Here is a 14,826-nt window from a genome sequence, read left to right on the forward strand (position 1 = left end):
CGGCGCCATCTTGGATTTTCACGCCAGTCGCGGGCGCCGACTGTTTTCGGCGCGGCATCGCCGCTTTACTCCTCTCCCTGCCTCCGGCCCTCTGCCCCGTGCCGAGGGGTCTTGCGGAGCGTCTCCGTCCGGTTTTCGGCGCTCGGCGACGCCTTCAAAGGTAAGAACTTAGGAGCGGTGCGGGGAGAGAGACCCGTCGCACGTCCGCTCACATCGCTCGCTAGGCCACGCCCCATAGGACATTTCTTAACTTTCCCAAATTCTTATGATAAAAATATTCCCAACAAACTGCATTGAACTACTGTACCCAATTTATTATATATTTTAAGAGTCGAAGTAGGTCCATTTTATACCGACTCCACGACTCTGACTCCACAGCACTGCTTATAACTTCCTACCAAAAAAAAAATGTTTCTTCCAAAATTGTGCTGATGTAAAGTAGACATGTGGTAAATGTTATTTATTAACTATTTTGTGTGACATATCTCTGTGATTTAAGGGCATGAAAATTCAAAGTTTGAAAGTTGCAAAATTTCCCAAATTTTCTCCAAATTTCAGCCCTGTGTGGACAGGTGTCTTTTATACAGGTAATGAGTTCAAACACAAACAATTAATACAGGTAATGAGTGCAGAGTAGGAGGGCTCCTTAAAGAAAAATTAACAGGTCTGTGAGAGCAAGAATTTTTGCTGGTTGGTAGGTGATCAAATACTTATTTCATGCAATAAAATGCAATTTAATTATTTAAAAATTATACAATGTGATATTCTGTCTCTTACCGTTGAAGTGTACCTGCGATAAAAATTACAGACCTCTCCATTCTTTGTAGGTGAAAAAAACTTGCAAAATCGGCAGCGTATCAAATACTTATTTTCCCCACTGTATACGTATAGTGGCAACTAATTTTTCAATTTTTATACACACAAAATTTCTTGGAGATATCAGAATAAAACAAATCATGTTTTTGTCCTTAGATGATCAATCTATTGAACAAAGGTCAGGTTGTAAGAAGAAAATATGATTGTAGATTAAGGGATTGCGGGTAAAACCACCCAATCCCCACATCCATCATCATGATCCACTGCTGGCAGCTCCCTTTCCAATTACCAACCAATGCCGGATTTGCTTGATTGGAGACAAGTCTGGAAAATTCTAGAATTATTAAAACTTTCCTTCTAATTATCAAGGAATAGAGATGTAAGCCACGTAAAAAGAATCTTGGGGCATGGTCTTCATGTTTCTTGTCCCTTTTGCTTTAGGAAAAAATATTTCTGGAAGCCTCCATGTATGGACCATTACTTTCAGAATTAGTTCTACAATACTCATGTAGGTATGATATAGTGAAAGTCAGTACTACTCACACTGTTATCCTGCAAGCACATCCAAAGAAAATCTTCAGCTCTCACTGAAAGTGGCAAATCAATTTTTGTTTATGAAAGCCAGGACAATATGAAGGAAGGAAATGTACAAAATACTTTTTATTTTTTATCAATACTTAGCTCCCTGTACGATTCGCCACTTAGCATTTGATGTGCAGCAACATTGTAGTCCTATATAGTTCCTTTTTCTCTGACTCTGTCTTGTGCTATCTGCTCCTGTGTAACTTGTTGAATTCCTGTTGTCTGCTCCTGGCCTGTTTCCTGTCCATTCTTTGACTGACGATTTTGTACTTTTGCTGCACTCCTGGTTCTGCCCTCTCTTCACTTCTCTCACCTTTGGTTCTCTCCTCCAGCCATCAGCCCTTCCATGGTAAGAAATAAAGTGGAACCCCTTGTAAGTCAAGATCCATGTACATGGATTAAAAAGTGAAGGCTGGGGTTAATCTGGAATCTGACAGAGTGGCTTACCCCAAGTCTGTCCGATGTGGTGTTATTATGCTGTCCGGCACCTGCACATAGCCGAATGCATATCTCTGAGTATACGGAGCTGCTGTTGTATTCACGCCTCCGGACCTGACTGACAGCAGGCCGCAATGCAATGGATTGTCAGTCAGGGCCGCGGGCACGGTTACAGCGGCCGTCCGGTGTACTCGGAGCAATGACTGGACCAGCCCTGCCCCTATGACTGAATACTGAATGCTGGCAGGAAGAATAAAGATAATTTTCTCCCAGCTGCATTCGGCTGCGTGCAGACATCATAACGCTGTGAACCTGTAGATTAACCCCATATCTGCAGGTTAACCGCGTTCCCTTTTTAAAGGTTCCCTTTAAAAAGAAAATGTTAGGTTTAAAATATCAGCATAAGTTTTAGGTGATAATCATTTAAAAATAATACAATTGTTTTTATTCTTAGCAGATGACTGTACCAGGAGCTCGGATGTACAATGGATATCTTTTGATTGTAAAGCAAATGATGGTGGTATCACACAAGAGCCATGCAAAGAGCATGTCATAATTCCAAATATAGCCCTTCACAGCAAATCATCTGATCCTTATCACTTCCTATCTTCTAATTCATCACAGAGGGTTAAGAATAATAAATGTCCTAAAAAAGGTGTCATAAATCAAAGACTTTATGCAGTGAAGAAGCTGTTTTCATGTTCGGAATGTGGAAAATATTTTAGCTGGAACTCTAATCTTATTAAACATAAGAAAATTCATGCAGGGGAGAGGCCATTTTCTTGTGAAGAATGTGGGAAATACTTTAGAGAGAAATCAAATCTTCTTAGACATCAGAGAATTCACACAGGAACAAAGCCGTTTTCATGTTCAGAATGTGGAAAATGTTTTAGAGAGAAATCAGATCTTGTTAGACATTATCGGATTCACACAGGGGAGAAGCCGTTTTCATGTTCAGAATGTGGTGCACTTTTTACCGATAAATCATCTCTTCTTAAACACCAAAATGTTCACACCGGAGTAAAGCCATATTCATGCTCAGAATGTGGGAACAGTTTTAACCAGATATCAAATCTTATTAAGCATAAGAAAAGTCACACAGGGGAGAAGCCATTTTCTTGTGAAGAATGTGAGAAATGTTATACTGCTAAGTCAAATCTTGTTAAACATCAGAGAACTCACACGGGGGAGAAGCCATATTCATGTTCAGAATGTGGAAAAAATTTTAATCAGAAAACTGTTTTATGTAGACATCAGAGAATTCACAAGCTGTGAATCCATTTTAATGCCCAGAAATATTCTAAATAAAAAATTAAATAATTCACAAACTGCTATAGCCACTTTTATATAGGAGTAAAGCATTTTAATCAAAAGCCAGCTCTAAATGACCATAAAAAAATATAACAAAGGAAAAAGATTTTCATGTCCTGAATGTTTGAGATTTTATGCACACAAATCACATATTCTTAAACAGTAAGGGACACACTGTTAGGGGTCGAGTTCCCGCCTCTGGACAGGGGGAATCCCGAGCCATCTCCACTACGGTCTCCCATTCTTCTCCTGCCGCAGTGGAGCCTGCTCAGTGGAGGCGTCGGTCCCAGCGTCTTGCTCAGTCTGACACTGTGCAAAGGGTTACTGCTGCCTTTCCAGCTTCTGCCATTGTAGCCAGTACTGGTCAGTGGCGAGCAGACGTCTTTGGGACTAAGTCCTACTTTTCCCCTTCTGAGCATGCCCAGGGTAAGATCTCTCATTGGAGATCAAGGGTCACATGCTCAGGTACTGCAGCAATTCCCATTGGTCCTCTAGGAAGGTCCTGAAGTTGCTGAAGTTCTGTGGCAGCCTCCCATTGGTCCTTCTGGAAGGTCCTGTAGTTGCTGCAGCTATAAAAGGTTTGCATGACCTCACAGCCATGCGCTAGTATTAATCCTTGTTATATGCTTTGCGCCAGTGTGGTCATGTATGCCTATGGTCCGGGTCGGCTGTAAAAGCCATTAGAATACCGGCATCTCCGGTCAGGAGTTTGGTTGCATGTATTCAGGGCCCGGCTTAAATAAGCCACTAGAATACCGGCTCCTCCGGTGAGGAATTGGTTGTGTGCTTTCCTGACTGCGTGACCACTGACTGCTATCTGCTCTGCAGATTTCCGTGTGCTCCTGTGAGCTTTACAGGACTCAGTCTATATCAGCGACTCTGTGAGGTAACAGAGTTTGCATATACCGCCATATAGTGTCATTTACTAGCAGCAGGCTCCTCCTGCAGGTGGACCCTGGGCTGCGAACGCACCAATAACATCATCCATATTTACTTTATTTATTTATTTCCGCTAGCCCTAACACACACACACAGGGAGCTAGCATTTTTAACATTTGTTTATCTTAGAAATAATTGAGTTATCAAAAGCTTTGAATGGCTTCAATCGGACTTTGTCTTACCACATAATCACTTATGTACCCTATTTTTTGCTTTGTAATAAGCACATTATTTCCCCCAAATTTGTGGGGGAGATGGGGTTGTGTCTTACAAAGCGGATATACCGCTTACCGCTACTGTTGCAGTTTGGGATGAGGGGGTGTCCACTGCTGCCGGTGTCCGCTGCAGCCGAGGGTGATGCTGGCATCTCCATTGCAGTGGGGGGGGAGGGGGCGCTCTGCCGACATTTTGTGAAAGACCAGAGCCCCCCGGCAGTTCATCTATGCTTTCCTGTGCGACGGACTTCAGGAAAATGGCCGCCGGGAGACGGCGCATGCGCAGATAGAGATCTCAGCACCAAGATCTCGGGAGAAGAGATTTCAGTGCTGACATTTCATCTCTCGAGATCTTGGTCCTGGCGGCCATTTTCCAGAAGTACACCACACAGGAAAGCATGGACAACTGCTGGGGGCTCTGGCTTTTCACAAAATGTCGGCAGAGCCCCCCTACAGCACCGTAGACACCATCATCACCGGAGACACCCCTGCAGCACAGAAGCCCCCCCGCAGCACAGGAGCCCCCCTGCAGCACAGAAGCCTCCCTGCAGCACAGGAGCCCCCAACAGCACAGGACACCTGCACACCCCCTCATTCCATCTTGCAGCAACACTCCACTCCTGCCTCCTCCAGCAGCGACCCTAGGACCCCGCATCACCGCTGCCACCACCCCGGTAAGCAATAAGACACATAGATTATAAGAAGCACCACCAATTTATTAAAAAAAAGTTTTTTTTCCTATTTTTCTCCTCAAAATTTGGGGTGCGTCTTATAATCCGGAGCGTCTTACAAAGTGAAAAATACGGTACGTACTTATAATCAGTGTGGGACTGGGTTGGCAAAGTCCACCAGCAATATTGATTCTTGCGGCCCACTGTTCAGCTACATGCAAAAATAACCTGACACTAGTGTATAAATTTACTTTTGCTTTTAGGTAATATTAACTTGGATAACTTGTTCAATGAATGATTAGATTATACCCATTTCTGCAAATTGTGAATCAAGTGTAATGAGTAATTCATGAGTACTCCTTCACAGGGGCCTACTGGTGGGTTCTCCTATGGGCTAATCCGAGCCTGCTTGTAATTCTGACACCCATACACCATGAAAACAAAAATGTCAACTTTGATAATATGTTTATAAATTTGGTTGCTGATCCAAAACTCAGATATTCTTCTTATAAAGCTCCTCACTTCACTTCAGTGCAAGCTAAAAACAAATCGGAGAAGGATGACCTCCCTATTATCGATGGCCAATGGAACACTCAGCTTTCTTCATAACTTAATGTTTTGTTCTGATATTAACTGACCAAGATGTTATATGGAAAATGTTTGTCACCTCCAAAGCATGGCGGACTTAACCTCTATAAAAATCATAATTCTATTATATATTTTGCTTGTTTAGTTGTATAGAAAATTTTTTAATTACCGTATATACTCGAGTATAAGCCGACCCGAGTATAAGCCGACCCCCCTAATTTTGCCACAAAAAACTGAGAAAACTTATTGACTCGAGTATAAGCCTAGGGTGGAAATGCAGCAGCTACCGGTGAATTTCAATAATAAAAATAGATCATTATTTCCCCATAGCTGTGCCATATAGTGCTCTGCGCCGTTCATTATTGCCCTATAGCTCTGCCCCATACAGTGCTCTGCGCCGTTCATTATTGCCCTATAGCTGTGCCCCATATAGTGCTCTGCACCGTTCATTATTGCCCTATAGCTCTGCCCCATATAGTGCTCTGCACCATTCATTATTTCCCCATAGCTGTGCCATATAGTGTTCTGCACCGTTCATTATTGCCCTATAGCTGTGCCCCATATAGTGCTCTGCGCCGTTCATTATTGCCCTATAGCTGTGCCCCATATAGTGCTCTGCGCCGTTCATTATTGCCCTATAGCTGTGCCCCATATAGTGCTCTGCACCGTTCATTATTGCCCTATAGCTGTGCCCCATATAGTGTGTTGTGAATTCTGTGGCTGAATTCACTCCTGTGGTCACAAGTGGTACTGCAGCTTCTGAGCTTCCTCCCTCAGGTGTTCTGGTGAGCTCGTTAACTGCTTCATTACTTAACTCCGCCTGATGCTGCTATCCTTGCTCCTTGTCAATGTTTCAGTGTTGGATCTGAGCTTCTCCTGATTATTCCTGTGACCTGCTGCTCTGTATAGCTAAGTGCTTTTTGCTTTTTTGTTGCTTTTTTTCTGTCCAGCCTGTCTTTTGTTTTGCTGGAAGCTCTGAGACGCAAAGGGTGTACCGCCGTGCCGTTAGTTCGGCACGGTGGGTTTTTTTTGCCCCCTTTGCGTGGTTTTGCTTTAGGGTTTTTTGTAGACTGCAAAGTTCGCTTTACTGTCCTCGCTCTGTCCTAGAATATCGGGCCCCACTTTGCTGAATCTATTTCATCCCTACGTTTTGTCTTTTCATCTTACTCACAGTCATTATATGTGGGGGGCTGCCTTTTCCTTTGGGGAATTTCTCTGGGGCAAGTCAGGCCTATTTTTCTATCTTCAGGCTAGCTAGTTTCTTAGGCTGTGCCGAGTTGCCTAGGTAGTTGTTAGGCGCAATCCACAGCCGCTTTTAGTTGTGTTTAGGATAGGATCAGGTGTGCAGTCTACAGAGTTTCCACGTCTCAGAGCTCGTTCGTGTATTTTTGGGTATTTGTCAGATCACTGTGTGCGCTCTGATCGCTAAGCACACTGTGTTTCTGGATTGCCTTCATAACTCCTGTCATTAGCAAACATAACAGTACAAGGAGCCAAACTAATGATTCTCAATAGAGGGAAAGAAAAAGTTCTGACATCATTTTTTTTTTTTTTTTTTTCTGCTCTGTGTTCACTTTTTTTTTTTCCCCTAGACATTTGGGTGATTCTGGACACAGGTGTGGACATGGATATTCAGGGTCTGTGCTCTTCAATGGATAATCTCGTTATAAATGTACAAAAAATTCAAGATACTATTGATCAGAAATCTATGTTAGAACCAAGAATTCCTATTCCTGATTTGTTTTTTGGAGATAGAACTAAGTTTCTAAGTTTCAAAAATAATTGTAAGCTATTTCTGGCCTTGAAACCTCATTCTTCTGGTAATCCTATTCAACAGGTTTTGATTATTATTTCTTTTTTGCGCGGCGACCCTCAAGACTGGGCATTTTCTCTTGCGCCAGGAGACCCTGCATTGAGTAGTGTCGATGCGTTTTTCCTGGCGCTCGGATTGCTGTACGATGAGCCTAATTCAGTGGATCAGGCTGAGAAAAATTTGCTGGCTTTGTGCCAGGGTCAGGATGATATAGAAGTATATTGTCAGAAATTTAGGAAATGGTCAGTACTCACTCAGTGGAATGAATCTGCGCTGGCAGCTTTGTTCAGAAAGGGTCTCTCTGAGGCTCTTAAGGATGTCATGGTGGGATTTCCTATGCCTGCTGGTTTGAATGAGTCTTTGTCTTTGGCCATTCAGATCGGTCGACGCTTGCGCGAGCGTAAATCTGTGCACCATTTGGCGGTACTGCCTGAGGTTAAACCTGAGCCTATGCAGTGCGATAGGACTATGACTAGAGTTGAACGGCAGGAATACAGACGTCTGAATGGTCTGTGTTTCTACTGTGGTGATTCCACTCATGCTATTTCTGATTGTCCTAAGCGCACTAAGCGGTCCGCTAGGTCTGCCGTCATTGGTACTGTACAGTCCAAATTCCTTCTGTCCATTACCTTGATATGCTCTTTGTCGTCGTTTTCTGTCATGGCGTTTGTGGATTCGGGCGCTGCCCTGAATCTGATGGATTTGGATTATGCTAAACGTTGTGGGTTTTTCTTGGAGCCTTTGCGGTGTCCTATTCCATTGAGAGGAATTGATGCTACACCTTTGGCCAAGAATAAACCTCAATACTGGGCCCAGCTGACCATGTGCATGGCTCCTGCACATCAGGAAGTTATTCGCTTTCTGGTGTTGCATAATCTGCATGATGTGGTCGTGTTGGGGTTGCCATGGCTACAAACCCATAATCCAGTATTGGATTGGAATTCCATGTCGGTATCCAGCTGGGGTTGTCAGGGGGTACATGGTGATGTTCCATTTTTGTCGATTTCGTCATCCACCCCTTCTGAGGTCCCAGAGTTCTTGTCTGATTATCAGGATGTATTTGAAGAGCCCAAGTCCGATGCTCTACCTCCGCATAGGGATTGTGATTGTGCTATCAATTTGATTCCTGTTAGTAAATTCCCTAAAGGTCGATTTATTTAATTTATCCGTGCCCGAACACGCCGCTATGCGCAGTTATGTGAAGGAATCCCTGGAGAAGGGACATATTCGCCCATCGTCATCACCACTGGGAGCAGGGTTCTTCTTTGTAGCCAAGAAGGATGGTTCGCTGAGACCGTGTATTGATTACCGCCTTCTTAATAAGATCACTGTTAAATTTCAGTATCCCTTGCCATTGTTATCTGACTTGTTTGCTCGGATTAAGGGGGCTAGTTGGTTCACTAAGATAGATCTTCGTGGTGCGTATAATCTGGTGAGAATCAGGCAAGGAGATGAATGGAAAACTGCATTCAATACGCCCGAGGGTCATTTTGAGTATCTAGTGATGCCGTTCGGACTTGCCAATGCTCCATCTGTGTTTCAGTCTTTTATGCATGACATCTTCCGTGAGTATCTGGATAAATTCCTGATTGTTTACTTGGATGACATTTTGATCTTCTCAGATGATTGGGAGTCTCATGTGAAGCAGGTCAGAATGGTTTTTCAGGTCCTGCGTGCTAACTCTTTGTTTGTGAAGGGATCAAAGTGTCTCTTCGGTGTGCAGAAAGTTTCATTTTTGGGGTTCATCTTTACCCCTTCTACTATCGAGATGGATCCAGTTAAGGTCCAAGCCATCCAGGATTGGATTCAGCCGACATCTCTGAAAAGTCTGCAAAAGTTCCTGGGCTTTGCTAATTTTTATCGTCGCTTCATCTGTAATTTTTCTAGCATTGCCAAACCATTGACCGATTTGACCAAGAAGGGTGCTGATTTGGTTAATTGGTCTTCTGCTGCTGTGGAAGCTTTTCAGGAGTTGAAGCGTCGTTTTTGTTCTGCCCCTGTGTTGTGTCAGCCAGATGTTTCTCTTCCGTTCCAGGTCGAGGTTGATGCTTCTGAGATTGGAGCAGGGGCGGTTTTGTCACAGAGAGGTTCTGATTGCTCAGTGATGAAACCATGTGCTTTCTTTTCCAGGAAGTTTTCGCCCGCTGAGCGTAATTATGATGTGGGCAATCGAGAGTTGCTGGCCATGAAGTGGGCATTCGAGGAGTGGCGTCATTGGCTTGAAGGAGCTAAGCATCGCGTGGTGGTATTGACTGATCATAAGAACTTGACTTATCTCGAGTCTGCCAAGCGCTTGAATCCTAGACAGGCCCGTTGGTCGTTATTTTTTGCCCGCTTCGACTTTGTGATTTCGTACCTTCCGGGCTCTAAAAATGTGAAGGCGGATGCTCTGTCTAGGAGTTTTGTGCCCGACTCTCCGGGTTTATCTGAGCCGGCGAGTATCCTCAAGGAAGGAATCATTGTGTCTGCCATCTCCCCTGATTTGCGGCGGGTGCTGCAAAAATTTCAGGCGAATAAACCTGATCGTTGTCCAGCAGAGAAACTGTTCGTCCCTGATAGGTGGACTAATAAACTTATCTCTGAACTTCATTGTTCGGTGTTGGCTGGTCATCCTGGAATCTTTGGTACCAGAGAGTTAGTGGCTAGATCCTTCTGGTGGCCATCTCTGTCACGGGATGTACGTACTTTTGTGCAGTCCTGTGGGATTTGTGCTAGGGCTAAGCCCTGCTGTTCTCGTGCCAGTGGGTTGCTTTTGCCCTTGCCGGTCCCAAAGAGGCCTTGGACACATATTTCGATGGATTTCATTTCTGACCTTCCCGTTTCTCAAAAGATGTCAGTCATTTGGGTGGTCTGTGATCGCTTTTCTAAAATGGTCCATCTGGTGCCCTTGGCTAAATTGCCTTCCTCCTCTGATTTGGTACCTTTGTTCTTTCAGCATGTGGTTCGGTTGCATGGCATTCCTGAGAATATTGTTTCTGACAGAGGTTCCCAGTTTGTTTCAAGGTTTTGGCGAGCCTTTTGTGGTAGGATGGGCATTGACCTATCCTTTTCCTCGGCTTTCCATCCTCAGACTAATGGCCAGACCGAACGAACCAATCAGACCTTGGAAACATATCTGAGATGTTTTGTTTCTGCAGACCAGGATGATTGGGTGTCCTTTTTGCCGTTGGCTGAGTTCGCCCTTAATAATCGGGCCAGCTCGGCTACCTTGGTTTCTCCATTTTTTTGCAATTCTGGGTTCCATCCTCGTTTCTCTTCAGGACAGGTTGAGTCTTCGGACTGTCCTGGTGTGGATTCTGTGGTGGATAGGTTGCAGCAGATCTGGACTCAGGTAGTGGACAATTTGATCTTGTCCCAGGAGAAAGCTCAACTTTTCGCTAATCGCAGACGCCGTGTGGGTCCCCGACTTCGTTTTGGGGATCTGGTTTGGTTATCTTCTCGTCATATTCCTATGAAGGTTTCCTCTCCTAAATTTAAACCTCGTTTTATTGGTCCGTATAGGATTTCTGAGGTTCTCAATCCTGTGTCTTTTCGTTTGACCCTCCCAGACTCCTTTTCCATACATAATGTATTCCATAGGTCGTTGTTGCGGAGATACGTGGCACCTATGGTTCCATCTGTTGAGCCTCCTGCCCCGGTTTTGGTGGAGGGGGAATTGGAGTATATTGTGGAGAAGATTTTGGATTCTCGTGTTTCTAGACGGAAACTCCAGTATCTGGTTAAATGGAAGGGTTATGCTCAGGAAGATAATTCCTGGGTTTTTGCCTCTGATGTTCATGCTTCCGATCTTGTTCGTGCCTTTCATGCGGCTCATCCTGGTCGGCCTGGGGGCTCTGGTGAGGGTTCGGTGACCCCTCCTCAAGGGGGGGGTACTGTTGTGAATTCTGTGGCTGAATTCACTCCTGTGGTCACAAGTGGTACTGCAGCTTCTGAGCTTCCTCCCTCAGGTGTTCTGGTGAGCTCGTTAACTGCTTCATTACTTAACTCCGCCTGATGCTGCTATCCTTGCTCCTTGTCAATGTTTCAGTGTTGGATCTGAGCTTCTCCTGATTGTTCCTGTGACCTGCTGCTCTGTATAGCTAAGTGCTTTTTGCTTTTTTGTTGCTTTTTTTCTGTCCAGCTTGTCTTTTGTTTTGCTGGAAGCTCTGAGACGCAAAGGGTGTACCGCCGTGCCGTTAGTTCGGCACGGTGGGTTTTTTTTGCCCCCTTTGCGTGGTTTTGCTTTAGGGTTTTTTGTAGACTGCAAAGTTCGCTTTACTGTCCTCGCTCTGTCCTAGAATATCGGGCCCCACTTTGCTGAATCTATTTCATCCCTACGTTTTGTCTTTTCATCTTACTCACAGTCATTATATGTGGGGGGCTGCCTTTTCCTTTGGGGAATTTCTCTGGGGCAAGTCAGGCCTATTTTTCTATCTTCAGGCTAGCTAGTTTCTTAGGCTGTGCCGAGTTGCCTAGGTAGTTGTTAGGCGCAATCCACAGCCGCTTTTAGTTGTGTTTAGGATAGGATCAGGTGTGCAGTCTACAGAGTTTCCACGTCTCAGAGCTCGTTCGTGTATTTTTGGGTATTTGTCAGATCACTGTGTGCGCTCTGATCGCTAAGCACACTGTGTTTCTGGATTGCCTTCATAACTCCTGTCATTAGCAAACATAACAATAGTGCTCTGCACCATTCATTATTGCCCTATAGCTCTGCCCCATATAGTGCTCTGCACCGTTCATATTGCCCCATAGAAAGCTCTGCCCCATATAGTGCTCTGCACCGTTCATATTGCCCCATATAAAGCTCTGCCCCATATAGTGCTCTTTCACCGTTCATATTGTCCCATAGAAAGCTCTGCCCCATATAGTGCTCTTGCACCGTTCATATTGTCCTATAGAAAGCTCTGCCCCATATAGTGCTCTTGCACTGTTCATATTGCTCCATAGAAAGCTCAGCCATTGTCGCTGCTGCTGCAGTAAAAAAAAAACAAAAACAAAACACTCACCTCTCTTGCTTGCAGCTCCCGTCGTCTCGTTCCGGCGTCTCGTCCCGGCATCTCCACTCTGACTGATCAGGCAGAGGGCGCCGCCCACACTATATGCGTCATCGCGCCCTCTGACCTGAACAGTCAGAGCGCAGAGACGCCGGGAAGATGGAGCGACGCCGGGAAGATGGAGAGGCGCCCGGCGGCTGGAACGCGGACAGGTGAATATTACATACTTACCTGGTCCTGATATCCGGCTCCTTCTCCCGCACAGCTGTCTTCGGTGCCGCAGCTTCTTTCTCTATCAGCAGTCACCGTTACCGCTGATTAGAGAAATGAATAGGCGGCTCCACCTCCCATAGGGGTGGAGCCGCCTATTCATTTCTCTAATGAGCGGTCCCACGTGACCGCTGATAGAGGAAGAACTGCAGCACCGAAGACCGTGGGACGGCAGGGGGAGCGTCAGGACCGCTGGGACTAGGTAAGTATGCCTCAGCGCCCTCTCCCCCTCACCCGCCGACCCCACCGCCGACCGTGAGTATAAGCCGAGGGGCACTTTCAGCCCAAAAATTTGGGCTGAAAATCTCGGCTTATACTCGAGTATATACGGTACATTTATGTAAATGAGAAGGCTTTGGTTCGCCATTAGGCCGGCTTCACACTCAGCGTATGAAAATATGGTCCGTATATTACGGCCGTAATACGCTGAAAAGTCCCGAAAATAGTGGTCCGTAGCTCCTCCGTAGGCAGGGTGTGTCAGCGTTTTTTGCGCATGGCATCCTCCGTATGTAATCCGTATGGCATCCGTACTGTGTGGTTTTCTCGCAGGCTTGCAAAACCGACATACCGCTATAGAAGTGATCCATGTGTCCCAAAAAGAAAAAAATATATATATACTGTCATATATATATATATATATATATATATATATATATATATATATAATGTCAGTAGACACATATATGTATATATATTAATATTTATTCCAGCGCTATACAGCTTGAAAGCCGGTAATTCAATTACCGGCTTTTTCTTTCTCCTTCCTAAACCCGACATGATTTGAGACATGGTTTACATACAGTAAACCATGTCTTCTCTCCATTTTTTTTGCAGATTCCACACTACTAATGTCAGTAGTGTGTATCTGCAAAATTTGGCCGTTCTATCTACTAAATTAAAGGGTTAAATGGCGGAAAAAATTGGCGTGGGCTCCCGCACAATTTTCTCCGCCAGAGTAGTAAAGCCAGTGACTGAGGGCAGATATTAATAGCCTGGAGAGGGTCCATGGTTATTGCCCCCCCCCCCCCCCCCTGGCTAAAAACATCTGCCCCCAGCCACCCCAGAAAAGGCACATCTGGAAGATGCGCCTATTCTGGCACTTGGCCACTCTCTTCCCATTCCCGTGTAGCGGTGGGATATGGGGTAATGAAGGGTTAATGTCACCTTGCTATTGTAAGGTGACATTAAGCCAAATTAATAATGGAGAGGCGTCAATTATGACACCTATCCATTATTAATCCAATTGTAGTAAAGGGTTAAATAAAACACAAACAAATTATTTAAAATTATTTTAACGAAATAAAAACAATGGTTGTTGGAGTATTTTAATCTACGCCCAATCCAGTCACTGAAGACCCTCGTTCTGTAAGTAAAAAAACATAATAAAACAACAATATCCTTACCCTCCGCAGATCTGTAACGTCCAACGATGTAAATCCATCTGAAGGGGTTAAAATATTTTGCAGCCACGAGCTTTGCTAATGCAATGATGCTCATGGCTGCAAAAACGCCGGAAAATGAAGGTAAAGTAGGTCAATGACCTATATTTAGCTTCATTTGCGGTGAGGCGCCCTCTGCTGGATGTCCTCATATGAACTCGAGCCTGGGAGCTTTCTAGGAAAGTTCCCACGATCTAGAAACAGCCAGCAGAGGGCACCTCACCGCAAATGAAGCTAAATATAGCTCATTGATCTATATTTAGCTTCATTCTCCGGGGTTTTGCAGCGAGGAGTAGCATTGCATTAGCAAAGCTCCTGGCTGCAAAATATTTTAACCCCTTCAGAAGGATTTACATCATTGGACTTTACAGATCTGCGGAAGGTATGTATATTGTTGGTTTATTATGTTTTTTTGGTTACAGAACGAGGGTCTTCAGTGATTGGATTGGGCGTTAAATAAAATATTAAAACAACCTTTGTTTTTATTTCATTAAAATAATTTTTAATAATGTGTGTGTGTTTTTTAACCCTTTCATTCAATTGGATTAATAATGGATAGGTGTCATAATTGACGCCTCTCCATTATTAATTAGGCTTAATGTCACCTTACAATAGCAAGGTGACATTAACCCTTCATTAACCCATATCCCACCGCTACACGGGAATGGGAAGAGAGTGGCCAAGTGCCAGAATAGGCGCATCTTCCAGATGTGCCTTTTCTGGGGTGGCTGGGGGCAGGTGTTTTAGCCAGGGGGGGCCAATAACCGTGGA

At 44.6% G+C, this 14,826-nt stretch overlaps 1 protein-coding gene across 1 annotated transcript in view; it reads left to right on the forward strand.

The window, feature by feature from the left end:
- LOC138666548 (zinc finger protein 850-like) overlaps positions 1-14,826 on the forward strand; it is a 137,875-nt gene that overhangs the window by 64,335 nt on the left and 58,714 nt on the right. The window contains exon 15 of the mRNA XM_069754755.1: positions 2,291-3,110. Within this exon, the coding sequence (XP_069610856.1) occupies positions 2,291-3,110 (820 nt within the window). The remainder of the gene's footprint in view (positions 1-2,290; positions 3,111-14,826) is intronic.

Source organism: Ranitomeya imitator, chromosome 2 (assembly GCF_032444005.1).
Source record: "Ranitomeya imitator isolate aRanImi1 chromosome 2, aRanImi1.pri, whole genome shotgun sequence".
NCBI lineage: Eukaryota > Metazoa > Chordata > Amphibia > Anura > Dendrobatidae > Ranitomeya > Ranitomeya imitator.